General features: G+C 33.7%; 1 protein-coding gene across 2 annotated transcripts; it reads left to right on the top strand.

Annotated features, from left to right (window-relative positions):
- Window positions 1-11058: 11058 nt before the first annotated feature.
- On the top strand, window positions 11059-14528 carry LOC121262724 (probable serine/threonine-protein kinase WNK9). Of its 2 annotated transcripts, XM_041165313.1 has the most exons (7): window positions 11059-11381; window positions 11466-11503; window positions 11715-11942; window positions 12087-12307; window positions 12569-12726; window positions 12830-13268; window positions 13359-14528. In XM_041165313.1, exons 1-7 carry the CDS (start codon window positions 11307-11309, stop codon window positions 14423-14425), a joined length of 2226 nt encoding a protein of 741 aa, XP_041021247.1. In that variant the 5' UTR covers window positions 11059-11306; the 3' UTR covers window positions 14426-14528. The 2 variants fall into 2 exon arrangements, with proteins under 2 accessions (XP_041021247.1, XP_041021248.1); XM_041165314.1 differs by lacking the exon at window positions 11059-11381 and having other exon boundaries at window positions 11478-11618.
- Window positions 14529-15150: the final 622 nt, after the last annotated feature.

Here is a 15150-nt window from a genome sequence, read left to right as displayed (position 1 = left end):
TTAAATCCCCTATTTTCAAATGTTGCCGTGGCAAAAGCAAAGGGTATGGAAGATGGGTCCTTGGGAAAAGGACAGCCCCCAACTACTTTTGTATGGTTGCTCTTGATCACTACTTCGGTCGTCGACTGAATTTATTCGGCCGGAGAACTTCTTGGTAGTACTGTTGTTCTGTGTCTAGCTCGTGTCCGTTGGATTGCAGAGAGATAAGAGAAAACCGTGAGAGGCGTAGATGCAACTCGATGAGACTATTTAAGTTAGGTTTGGATAAAACGAGATAAGTTAAGATAAAAATTAAATAAAATATTGTTAGAATATAATTTTTTAATATTATTATTATTTTAAAATTTAAAAAAATTATAAATATTAGATAAAATGAAATGAATTGAGATGAATACTGAATCCGGCCTTAATCGACAAAACAGGCAACTAATTAAGCCAATCAGAAGCTAGCCCACTGTTTTATATTTATTTTTGTTTTTTGCTGATCATCAAGTCAGTCTCTTTAATGAATTTAGACTTCATACGAAAGTTGGCTTTCTTTTGTATTCTTTTAACTTTGTGGTTTTTTTTTCCCTCTGGCTGAATTTCGAGAGCAAATCATATGGAATTTTTTATATAGAACTTGGCCCTACTTACTTTTGGACTTTAATCAATTTATTTATTTGGCTTTCTTGACAATTAACGCATGCATGGACCCGCAATATTTCAATTTTCTTTATTCTCCTAATTATTAATAAATTAGAGATGAGCACATGAATTAAGTTTGGTAGTTGTGTATGAATGATGATCAGCTAATTAATTTCAACTTCTTTGATTTTCCACGAATAATTCTGGAAGGTCAGATTTGATCTGCGCTCCTTATATAATATATATATATATATATATATATATATATATAGGCACATGCAACATTATTTATGAAGCAGTAGTACTCTATCGAAAATATATATTAAAGAGTAATGTTACATACAATCGTAAAATACATAAGATATCAAATCATGTTAAACCGGCTTAAAGAATATCAATCGAACGTACATTACTACTACTTGTCACTAGTGATCAATTAATCAATATTCCAACACAAGCACACATATAGAGCATTATGCATATATACAAATTACGGACATCCATTGAATATGTTATGAAAATTCGATCGAATATATATCTCATCAAACCCGCTAGCTAGTTAGCTAATTAAGAAAATATGTAATTTGGATATTGATGATCTAATAATTATTAGCTGGTTGATCCAACTGAGGGAAGCCCAAGTGATAAAGGCGAACTTGTGCACATGTGCCCTATGTCTCAGGTTCAATTTTCTTTAGATCAAACTGCGATTTAAGTAGGAAGTCATGGTGGCGGGTTGTTGTGCTAATCTCCTCAAGAGTTTAGATTCCAGAGTGAGTTATGATCCTAACTAGTTGTATGCAAGATAAGTAGCTTAATTAATTTTGGACTACATGATATGTGGTTCTACTTATTGGAGTGATATATATATATATATCTCTCGATCATGAGTTGTTAGACCCATATTTCATGAATAGTTTTGGAGCACCATTAATATTTTGTAATTAATTTGTACATGCATGCATATGGGTCTAACAACTCATGATCGAGAAATATATATATATATATATATATATATATATATATATATATATATAATGAAAAGTTCGTCCAAGCATATGAAAAAGGGCGGCTCCATGCATGCACGCAGTCTTACCTTTTTATTTGCAGACTCATGCATGTTTCCATTATTATTAATGTAAATTATCTAGCTAGCTAGGACATGTTTCCACTAATGTTTATATGATACAGATGAGAGTGACATGATCAATATGATTCTAATTATCTTAACCTACATACCCAGGTTCATGAAATCTTTCAAGCAGCATGCAGATCAGTTTGTTTCTGCAAATTAATGGGCCGGGACGTTTGATTGTCAGGGGATCGATCGAGCGAGAAAATAAATGAGAGCAGCTGTTGTAAACAATATTATTTTTAGCTAAAGTAGTGGTTCTCTATGAAGGAGCAGGTCGCTTGGGCTGCAAATTCAGGCAAATCCCAATCATGTAATTTAATTACCTTCTACAAACAAATATTTAAGCTATCTATATATATTATATATATAGGTTGAAGGCAGGCTGCATGCATAGATCACGAAAACTTCATTTGAAAGTTAATTTAAGAGTTATCTCTACTTTTTGCCTTTCGGTGTGATAAATGGGCCGAATAGCTAATTCTATATAAAGTGAAAGGAGAAGGATCATTTTGCAATGATTTATGCATGCAGCATGCCCAGCCCATGAGGTATAGTACGTAGTACCTGCTGTAGTTAATTTTTTTCTGGGTCATAACATTGAAATAGTTTAGGATTGCTTGGCCTCCCACAACATATATATATATATATATATATATATATATATTTATATATCATGTTAATAATGGAAATCTAGCTAGCTACCAAATATGAGACAATTGTATGTTTGTGTCCCATTTTAAGCAAATATATATTTGTTTAAGGATTTGTTAAGGATATCCCAATTCAGAAATTAATGGTACAATTCAGAAACTGTGAAGTTCATCATCTGTCAATTAATTTATATGTACAATTTGCTAATTGTAGGAAATAAAACTATATATATATATATATATATGTATGTATGTACATGAGTTTGTAAGCTGGAACCATTAGGCACTTTGAAATTCAATTAATCTCCCACTTGCCAAACCTATCATTGTTTGGATAGTGAGATGAAATGAGATGAAAACTGAAAATTGAATAAGATATTGTTAGAATATTATTATGTGTAGAGATTGATGCCATATCTGTGACTCAGATCATAATCACTACTCGGCTAACACAACTTGAGACACGCCTAGTTGCAGTCGAGGATATGGTTAGAGAGTTGGGTCAGTAGAGACACGCCCATCTCTATATCTTTTATTTGTATTTTTTTTTTTTTTGTATAGACAATATTTTGTATTTTGTAAAATTAATTTAATTATGAATGATCTTTTTTTTTTTATAAATTAATGTCACCATTCAAAAAAAATATATACCACTCGAACGTTTCTTCATTCTCGCCAGATATTTTTACAATAAATTACTGTTTGAACTCTTTATATTTTTATGTTCAAACATTGATTAACTTATTAGTTCAAACGGTATAGTAATAGCTTCGAACGGTAACCCAATTTCTTGCTAAATTTAGTGAATCCGTTTGAACATGGATTAACCTTAACATTCGAACGATATTATATGTTGTTCGAACGATAAGTCAATATCATGCTAAATTTTGTCACTTAATGCACTAAATTCTTATTCGACCATATATAATATCCGTTCAAGTGTTTATTTTATTATGTTCTAACGTGTTTGTAAATGTTCGAACGGTTGTTTTATTGGGGACGAAATTTCTCATCCCTACATATACCGTTCAAACAAAAAATTGATTGTTCGAACGGTGAACGCCTTCCATTGTTTTTTAGAGATGAAATTTGAATTTAGTTTCTACAACTCATTTTTTGAAACGATTTTTATTTTGTCCTAAAAAAAATTCTTCCTAAAATCTTATCTTTGTTGTAGTTATATATACATGTATGTATGATCCCGGCCAATTAATAGTTTGGTATATATCATCATGTGTGCATGCATGTGGACCAGTGCTTTTCTGGCGTGAATGTGCCCTAACCCCCAAACAATCACACATGCCTTAGCTTGTCGATCGTCTTCAATTTCAATTACTCCTACGTTTAAGCAAAAAATCACAATAAAATAAATATCTGTAGCGAGCCCTACATACATATGATATGATTTAACAGTAGTACTATGCCCAGCAGCTAATTAACACAATCAGGCTGCCATGAAACCTTACACATACACACATATGGGAAAAATCTAATTATTGTAAGCGATTTTGTATATTAATACGTGCATTTATTCAATATGATTGGTTAGAAAGTAAATTTTATTAAAAACAATGCTAATTTGAATTTAGAATATGAAGGCGGCAATAACATTAATATGCAGATTGATACGTAAATTTACTTGTACATAATAAAACTTATATATATATATATATATATATATATACACGCATGTATATATCATATATGTATTTATATGATCACTAGATATATATCAAATTAATGACAGATAAAAGCACATGCACATCATGATATCAGATCAGGAGACTAGAAGCCATGCATGCATGCTTGTAAGTGCTGTGGGTAGTTGTGGATTCAATTAATTATTTTCTTATGGCTTTTAATATCTCTACATATATATATATATATATTTTACCATCTCATACGTACGGCAATATATGGAATTCAATGGCAGCTAGAGAGATAGCTAGCTAGTCAAACTTACACTTTTTAAAATGTTGATGCCACTACTAACTACAATCTAATATTTAATCAATTTGTTTTGAGCAAATTATACTATATCACGAGAAAATTAATTAAGCTCGCATGCATGCATGCATGCAACCAATTGGGAAAACTAATAAAGAAATCCCATTAAGATAGTGAAAGTAAACAGATAATCCATTAATTAAAGAGAATCAATCGATCGTATTAATGTACATATAATAAAACAAAACATGAAGAAATTTTTATAATAATCCATAGAATTGAAGAGTAGTACGGGGCATGATTAATGTTAGGGTTTTGTGGAGCTTGGTTCGTGAGTAGCTCGACATTTGGTTCAAATGATTATTAATTAAAGAATAATATTACTCATCATTTTTTTTTTATCATCTTCTTATTATTTTGTGATATAGCAATAAATGATTGAAGATTATTTATCATATTTTATTTATAAATTTATTATCTAATTTTACTTCATAAGATAATTAACAGATGATGAAAAAATAAACGATAAATAAAATTTTTCTTAATTAAAAGTGGCTAGAGACGTCAAATTAACTGTTGACGAAATTAATATTGATATATAATCGATCGGAGCTGTACGTCTGAAAGATAAGCTTTATAAATAAATTATTGATGGGTTTTGTGTCATTATCATTATAAGTAGTTTAGATTCAAGAGCTACCCATGCATGCATGCTTAAGTTGATATGTATGGTACTATATACCACAACTACTACATGTGCATATAATATGCATGGATCATCGATCATGTTACACGAGAAAAATTTGCTACGTGTCAATTTAAATATAAATATAATGTCTAAATTTAGAATCTCATGATGTTGCAGGCACCTCTTCTTTTAAGAAAGCGAAAAACATCATGACATTATTTTTTGTGCCAAAATAAAACTACACTAATATTGCATTCGGTCCCTAGCTAGTAATTAATATATCATTTCTCTCTCTCTCTATATATATATACACTTTTGTCAAATCGGAACAAAAGAGAAAACAGCGTGCAAGTGCAAATATATTATATTTAATTTGATAAAGATGTGATTTGGGTTAGTATCATTATAAGATCATTAATTGAGGTATTAAGTCAATATTTTGGTGATTTAATCCTTGTAATATTGGATATAATGCATGTTTAATTAGGTTTATGTCGAATACATAGATGGCCGGCCGGCCTCCAAGATTCGAGGAATTAGCTAGCAATTAGGCCATGCAGCTTCTTATCGATCTAGCTAGCGTACTTATAATTACAAGTTAAGATGATCATATGCCTATATATAATTACAATTAATTATGGTTAATTTGTGGAATATATTATATATATACATATATACATATATATAGATACATATGCCCACATTAACCTTACATATACAATTACATCGGAAATGCATGCTGTTCTTTTTCATGACTAGCAATTACTTTAAAATCGGGGAAATCCGCAGGTAATTATTATAAAATGATGTACGACAGATTGAGAAGGATACACTCGATCATGGATCAAGATGTGTGACTCAAAATTTAGAGACGGTCTCAGATTCAAGGACTTGAGAATTTTAATGTGACCCTATTGACAAAACAGTGATGAAGAATTTTACAGAAGATAGCATGTTACAAATCTGTAAGGCCAGATACATCCCATGAGGCAATTTTTTTGAATCCTTCCTCAACAATCCTTCTTGTGCCTGGAGAAGAATTTGGGAAGCAAAAAATCTATTTTTTTAAGATTGCAGATGGAGTATAGAGAATGAAAAATCTGTAAAGATTTAGAAGGACGATTGGGTCCAAGTCATCAGGCTCTTAATAAAGAATTCCCTAACATGAAGGTATAAGAGAATGAAGATACTGTAGATAGCATGATTCATAGAAGTACTATGAGGCGGAATATCTAGAAGATTAGAGCTCTTTTCATCCAATTGTAGTAGCTGATATTTTGAAAATTGTTATATATCCAAGAGATCATGTAGATAAGTGGATATGGACCCAAAAAAAGAATGGCAAATATAGTGTTAAAAGTGCATTTCGATTAATCAGAAAAGGGAATGAAGCAACTTATAGGCTTGCTCGGTATGTTTGGAATGTTGAAAACATTGTGATGTGGTGTGACAATGTCTCTACTGTTATGTCTCAGGCCATTTGGCTTGACAAAAATAATTTGTAATGTTTTCTTATTAATAATACGAGGCTTTCCTATTAAAAAACAAAAAAAAAAAAAAAAAACAAAGGTTGAAGCTGATTTTTGCAGTACCGACTATACAATACGTTAAGATTTCAAGTTTCAACAACTACCTACCATTTTAATGATCATCTCCATATATTTCATCTTAAATGAAAAAAGTTTCAGTCTATTAATTCAACTCTATATATATATATATTGAATATATAGTTAGTGTATATATGATCCCTATACCCTATCTAGCTAGCTAGCTCTGTCTATATATAATACCGTACGTACCCTATATATACCTAGCTAGGTAGCTAGCTAGCTAATATATATAAACGTACGTGATAGTATGCATGGGTTAATTAGTCTCCATCGGATGTTAATTATCAGAGAGAGATGGTGGATTCTACGTTTCTAACAGTGGTTATTTATTTATTTATTTAAGATTAGGCAAGTATTTTTTTAATGATTTTATGAATTATTTTTAAAAAAGAAGTATTAAAAAAAATACATTAAAAAAAAAAATCTCCCCGTAGCCACTCTAATTATAAAGTCCGCACCCGCTAGCTAGCTAGCTTTCAACAACTCTACCTAATTAAATTCAACAAAAACATGAGTACTACACGTACGATTAATACATGAAGTTCATAATTATTAAGATTAATTAAATGTCAATAAAATCCTTAAACAACTTTTATATCATCAGTAACCCTAGCTTTATTTATTGAAAAAATATATGCATAATAATAGTCGTGTTTGGATTGATGCATGAATTAAACTCGATCTGCTAAATAATTTGTACATACATATATGTATGTATGTATATAATAATTAGTGTTTAATTAATATATGATCTGTTGATGATATTCAAATTAAGGTTATATATATTAGATATATATAGGTCGTTCCCCATATGTATATGTATGTATACTAGCAGTTGTATAACGTGCAAAGCACGTTTGCCCATTTGCCTAATTGAAAATGATGTGCCCAAAAAATTAACATTGTTGAAAATAATGTTAAAGTTGTATGAAAGTTTTAGCTCTACAAATTAACCATATTTAATGGTAGAGATCAATGCATCCATATCATGTTACTTCCAACTATGCAGAAGATGTAGTGAGCTCGTATAAAGCTAATCTACCCTCTCTGTTCATGCTCTCCCTTCTTCTTCTTTTTTTAGTTAATTAAGAATATTATGAGATTTAAATTATGTTAGAAACTCTAATTATTTATATAGTTTTACAAAATAAACAATTCAACTTTTTCAAATCCCAAAATAATATTATTATTAAAAATTAATATTCTAACAATATTTTATCATCTCAACTCAACTCAGTTCAACATCCAAACACAGCCTAAATATTTATTTAAACCTCCACCGTTGGATCAAATCTGAGGATTTAATATGAAAGACTGGGATTTAAAACACCAAACCTAGCATTTTCCCCTCATTTTTCCTTCCTCCCTCTCTCTCATTCCCAGCCGCACGTCTTCTCTCTCTCTCTCACCCGATCTCCTCCCTCAAGCAACCCAGCGCCGCCGTGTGCCACCCTGCGGCGTCACCGACCATCTCACTGGCTTCCCCTCACGCCAGCGACCAAACCCCACCGTTGAAGCCCCTTGGTAGCTCCTCCCTCAACCTCACGCGAGCAACCCGAAATGGGTCTCGAGGCACTGGTTCTCCACCTTTGCGCCACCACAGCTCAGCCCTAGCTCCACCAAGCACTATCACTGAGTTCCCCTCACATCGTGGATCACTTCCATGGAACCCACTACCCGTAGCTCCTCCCTAGCCCCATGCACGCAGCCCCTCTACACACACGGGTTTCTCTCCATAGCGTCGCCGTTAGCCACCCCCATGCCACCGCACCATCACCACCAGCCTCCTCCTTTGCCGATGACCCCTCTACTTCCTCCTTTCTTCCAGCTGAAACGCTAGCTCCTCTCATGCTCTTTCTCTTCATGGGATCTCAGATCCACCACCGTAGGACCACCACGATGCCATCGTATGCCGCCTCTAGGAGCCACGACACAGCTCCCTTGCTCTGTTGTGTGGTAATTTTGTGACGATTTACGGTGATTGTAAGGAAGATAATTGTTGTGAGGATGTAGAGGGACATAAGTGAAAGAGGAAAATATAACTATTTATTACTATTTATTACTATTTATAAGTACTGTTCATTACGAAATAGACTCTTTTAAATATAAGGGGGACATGTATGTGTGTGTATATAATATATATACACGCATATATATGACATATGCTATTGTGTAACCTTATAAACGTACATTTATAAAAGAGCAATTAAAAAAAAAAAAAAGTTTGCTTGCGGTAGGTACTGGTAATATTTGCATGATCACCTACCACATAGAGAGAGAGAGAGAGGGGTAAATGCGAGATATTTAATTAAGCTGGTAATAATTATATATATGATCAACCCTGTCTTTTTGTCTTTTGCTTTTTTGTAATTTCAATGAAGGTGTTAAAGAGCATCGGCACTGGTATAGTGATTGTCAAATCTAAAATTTAATTAAAAGTAGAAATTTTGATTTATTAAAGAAGTTAATTTATATTAAATTATTAATTTAAAAGTTAAATAATAATATAATATTAGATATTTTAATAATAATATTTTTAAATTTTTTTATATTTTATAAATACACTCTATATATTAATTAATAATTTAATTTTTACTTAAAATTATTGTTTACAAATTTTTTTTCTCAATCTTCTTATCCAATAATAGTTATTAAAAATATTTTTAGACTAAAATATTATTTTAAAGATAAATAGGCTGACCAAATTTTTTAAAAAATAATAAATTTACTATCGCTAAAAAATATAAAAAATAATTTATATATAATATTTTTTATAATATTTTTTACAACACGTTATATAATTATAATTTAAATAAGAAATATTTTTATAAAATATTTTATAAAAATAATATAATTCTATAAAAATATCATTATTTTATAATATTATTATATATTATGGATATATTATTACTCAAAAAATATAGCCTTAAGATTTTGACTACTGCAGTATATCTGTGATACCCCATATGATATGTATAAGGGTAGGTGGTGTATGGGATCCCACATTACTTGGGAAGGAGAAGTTCTTGCTCTTTATAAGGTTCCAATGGGGCTCCAATTGTATCATTGACTAGTCCTTTTGGAGTATAGGCCATGTGGTTTGGGCCTTCCATTGGGGCGTTACAAATGGTATCAGAGCTATCCCAACCAGAAATGTGGGACTTGAGCCGTGCCACCTATAATGGACAGGCCCGACGAGGACGTCGGGAATTTAAGGGGGGTAGATTGTGATACCCCATATGATATGTATAAGGATAGGTGGTGTATAGGATCCCACATTGCTTGGGAAGGAGAAGTTCTTGCTCTTTATAAGGTTCCAATAGAACTCTAATTATATCATTAACTAGTTCTTTTAAAATATAAATTATGTGATTTGGAGCCTTATATTAGGACGTTACAATATCTCACTTCTTTTGATTTATTTAGCCAGATTTTGACTAGATAATATCAGTGATCTAAGGCGGTGTCTTGGGGTTCGTGATCTTGGCTAATAAATCTCGAGACAAGTACTATTGTAATCATCTTGTCTCGCACCCATTAAATAAGCCAAAATCTTATACAGCTGATCATGATGATGCGGAAACAACTATAAGATCAAAGAAATTTTCAACTACAGATCTCTAGCAATATTGTATTTTACAAGATTAGATTTTTATCAAATATTTGACCAACCACTTCAAACCTCTTCCATCAATGTCAATATATTAATTATTATATATAATTTTGCCATTTTATTATTAACTTATAAAGACAAAATCACTATTTACTATGATTAATAATCATGTTAATGGAAGAAATTAAAACATTTAACCCCCGATGTTAAAAAAATTTATTTCATATTGCTTATTATCAAAGTGAAAAGATATTTATAACCGTGAATTATGTAATCGCTGCATAATCATTTTAAAAAAAATGAATAAAATATTAGACCCACATGAAAAAAATTAATTTTTTAATTATAGATCACACTCTTTTTCAAAACGATTATATACTTCACAATTGTACGTAGAATTACTCATTTTTAAATATCAACGTATTAAAAATATAGGACATATGAGCATATAAAAAGTTTTTGAATAGAATTATTTGAAAGTCTTTACATTACACACCATCTGCATGATATAATTTGATCTGTAATATTTAAAATAAAATTATATCATGTAAATAATGTGTAGCGTAAAAAAATATAATTAATCTATATTAAAATTTTCATGTGTAAGATGGTAGAAATTGATATATATGAGGTATTAAAATTAATATTGTTAAGCAAGATCGTTTATAATCCGGAGAAGTTATGAGTAACAGAACAGAAGTGTTGTAATCCGTGTTTCTACACATTTGCAGGCGAACTGAAACAAAACTATATATGTCTGTGTTTGTCACGTTCCGTCGTGGGTGGGTGGCTCTCGGTTTCTATCCTCCAAACCATGTGACACTTTTTAACAAATCCTTGCCTTTTTCCGGACTCTTCCCATTATTATTAACTCACGCCTCCCTCTCTCTCTCTCTCTCTCTCTCGCAAATATTTATTTTTTATGATAAATTCTGTGTGCATGCCAGAACGGTTGTAGAAGCAGAGTCACGGAGGGAAAGTTAGTCAGATGAATGAAAAAGGGGAGCCAATAATTCTGAGGAAAAAAAAGTAGAGGATGAATGATCCTACCCATCTTGAATCGGAGTACTCTGAGTTTGTTGAAGTTGATCCAACTGGCAGATATGGCAGAGTACACCTCTCTCTCTCTCTCTCTCTCTCTCTCTCCCCACTTTGAGTCTAATATTTTCTGACTCCTTGGTTTCGTTTGTTGCAGTACAATGAAATCCTCGGCAAAGGAGCTTCAAAGACAGTGTATGGATTTTAAATCCTTATTTACGTTTAAAGTTTCATGTACACCAATCCCAGATTTTCCTTCAAATTGAACCTTTTTTGGTCCTTCACTTGACTTGTTGCATACCCATCTCAGGTTTCTTCAAAATTTGAGCTCTTTTGGGCCTTTCTGATTGTTGTTGAGAATGGGCATTTGATATATTTGTCAGTTTTTGGTGTTTCATCATTGCAGTTACAGGGCATTTGATGAGTATGAAGGCATTGAAGTTGCTTGGAACCAGGTTAAGCTTTATGATTTCCTGCAAAGCCCTGAGGATCTTGAAAGACTCTATTGTGAGATTCATCTCCTTAAGACACTGAAGCACCAGAACATTATGAAATTTTACACTTCTTGGGTTGATACTGCAAATAGGAACATCAACTTTGTTACAGAAATGTTCACTTCCGGGACTCTGAGGCAGTAAGCCTTTTTTTTTTAATCTTAGCGATTGCCTCGTCTATTTGCTTATTTTTCCGTTAATTTTGCTCTGCTATGCGGGTCTGGGATCGGTGATCAGTTTTTATGGGTTCCCTGGTGTTTTATTTTTGTTATTATTATTGACAGGTATAGACTGAAGCACAAGAGAGTTAACATTAGGGCAATAAAGCACTGGTGTAGGCAGATCTTGAGTGGGCTTCTCTATCTTCATGGCCGAGAACCTCCAGTGATCCACAGAGATCTCAAGTGTGACAATATCTTTGTTAATGGGAACCAAGGGGAAGTTAAGATTGGCGATCTTGGTCTTGCCGCAATTCTCCGTAAATCACATGCGGCTCGATGTGTTGGTACATATAACACGTTCAAATCCTATGAAGATTTATGTTTAGATCATTAAATCTAGTTGGAATCTATCAACAACTAGAGCTAGAACGGAAGTTGGTAGAGACCTTGTTTTATATACTGAATTTACAATGAAAGAAGAAACTATATCTGTTCTAACATCTTCTTTCCTATTTTAATCTTGCCGGTAAATAGTGTATTTGATTAAGGGAAGACATCTAAGGTAGAAGTTCACATGGTTTTACGGTTCTGTTTTTGCTTTTCAGGTACTCCAGAGTTCATGGCTCCGGAAGTTTATGAGGAGGCTTACAATGAGTTAGTTGACATTTACTCTTTTGGGATGTGCGTCTTGGAAATGGTCACTTTTGAATATCCGTATAGTGAATGCACTCATTCTGCCCAGATTTACAAGAAAGTTACTTCTGTAAGTGGACTCTCTCTTTCCCCGTCACTCTCTACACCGGCATGCTTTTATTTGTTTAGACAAATGAAGAAAAGGCTGGATTTCACTTGCTTTAGTTCTTTAGGGGAAAAAACCAGAGGCTTTATACAAAGTGAAGGATCCGGAAGTGCGAAAATTTGTGGAAAAATGCTTGGCAACTGTATCTCTAAGGCTTTCTGCAAGGGAGCTTCTGGATGACCCTTTTCTCCAGATAGATGATTGTGAATATGATTTGAGACCCGGAGGTTACGGTGGAGAACTAGATGAGACTGGTTCCCTTGCAAGGCAGCCGTTCCTCGAACATAATTGCAGTAATAGCATATATAGTAATGGATACACAAATGGTTATGATTTTGAAGCTGAAAATGAATGGGGCTATCATCCAGTTGAGATTGAACCAAATGGAATTGAACTTTTTGAGTACCACGATGATGAACATTCTGAAGACGTTGACATAAGTATCAAAGGGAAAATGAGAGAAGATGGTGGCATCTTTTTAAGACTTAGAATTTCAGATAAAGAAGGTTGGAATCTCTCGTCTCTTGTCCTTTTAGTAGATTGCTTACTTTCCCTCCTCGTGGAATTAAATGTGTTCAATTTCTCTCTTTTTTCAGGCCGTATCCGAAACATTTATTTCCCATTCGACATTGAGACAGATACAGCATTGAGCGTAGCAACTGAAATGGTTTCGGAACTGGATATTACCGATCAGGATGTGACCAGAATAGCAGACATGATCGATGGGGAAATAGCTTGCTTGATACCTGAATGGAGGACCGGGCCAGGAATTGAGGAATTTGCTAATCAAAACTTCTGTCACAATTGTGCTTCCAAACATACCTCTAGCGGCTCCCTCATGGATATCCTGTCAAATAACCTAGGCATAAAGAACTTGCTTCTTCAATGCTGTAGACAGGGATGTGCTGCTATGCATGGCCGGTTCGAGGAGGTTACATTCCAAGCTGAGGAGTCTGAGCATCATGTGACAGAGGGTGCACTGAATGTATCAAGCCAATCAGACTGTTTGCATTATCATGATATCTGGGGTCAGCATGACAGCCCCGCACTTAGTTCAGTTGGCTCTGGACAGGGCCACTCTGAAGAATACGATAAACCAGAGCAATCGGTATCAGCCGAGGATGAGACTGAGGGTAATGTGAATAATAATAATCCATCCAAAGCTGGAAACTCGACTCTAAATTTCTCAGGTTCCCATTCTTTTTTATTGAAGCCGTCCTTGTATAGTAACTTATCAGAAAGTTATGAGGAAGAAACTGAGCAGGAATTGAGATGGCTCAAAGCAAAGTACCAGTTAGAGTTGAGGGAACTCAGGGATCAACAGTTAGGACTTGCATCAAAATCATTAATTTGTGGAAATGGAGAAAACAAAATAGATAATGGTCTTTTGGCATCTTTAGTCTCCAAAACACTACCAGGGGATAACAATGAAACTCCCATGAAGTCTTCTGCTTATGATGGTCATCTTAGTTCCAATCGCAGTGCTCATGTCAATAAGAGCTGCCCCGATTTAGGAACCCAAAGAGCCAGGAGTTGTCAGGGCACGAAGGATTCCCCTGATGCAGAGGATATTGTTGCTGCCAAGAGTTTCTACAAAGGGTCACTTCTTCCACATTCTCTTCACAGGACAGTTTCTCTACCAGTTGATGCTATTGATGTATAAATCTATAAGGTACTTTGGATTCTTTTGTTATCTCTACATTCATAGAGGCTGTAACATTAACGAATCCACCCTTTCTTGGCCAGGCAATACCAGATTCACCAAATGTACTTTCATACTTAGAGAGAGTGTTTGTGTGTCTCTCTTTCAGACACCCACAAGCACGTTCGTTGTCATTTATGATAGCAAAATAAACGGATGTATGCTTTTAGGCTAGAAGCATCTGCAAGTCATGTAACTATTTGGTTGAAACTTAAGTTTGTGTCCCTAAAACTTGATGCCCATGGTCTGCCAATCACCATCGCCCATGCCCACGCCCACAACCATTGGACACCCCATGCGCATGGGAGGTACACATGCTGCCGCCGGTGTTCACAAGTCCCTTGCGCCAGCACCATGAGGTGACAATGTAGCATTCATCCTTCTTCTCGAAAGCAAATTTCACGCATTTCCTGTTGGGATAAACTGGTTATCAAAGATTGATTTGAAGTATCACAGCGGAAATAAACAAAAGAAAGTAATGACAATCACACACACAAAATATCAAGATTTAAGTGGTTCGGCTCAATGTGGGCCTATGTCCATTGGCGGGGTTGGTATCAGAAATTTCACTATAAATAAAGATGGAGTACAGGAGATTTAATACAAAAATTCTTCTTAAAGAATTATCTTTCCCTCACGTCTCTCTCTCTTAAGCAGCTGCCTCTCCAAATGCCAAAAAGCTTAGT

Source organism: Juglans microcarpa x Juglans regia, chromosome 4S (assembly GCF_004785595.1).
Source record: "Juglans microcarpa x Juglans regia isolate MS1-56 chromosome 4S, Jm3101_v1.0, whole genome shotgun sequence".
Taxonomy (NCBI): domain Eukaryota; kingdom Viridiplantae; phylum Streptophyta; class Magnoliopsida; order Fagales; family Juglandaceae; genus Juglans; species Juglans microcarpa x Juglans regia.
Note: the sequence above shows the minus strand (reverse complement) of the source record. Positions and strands in the feature narration are given on the sequence as shown.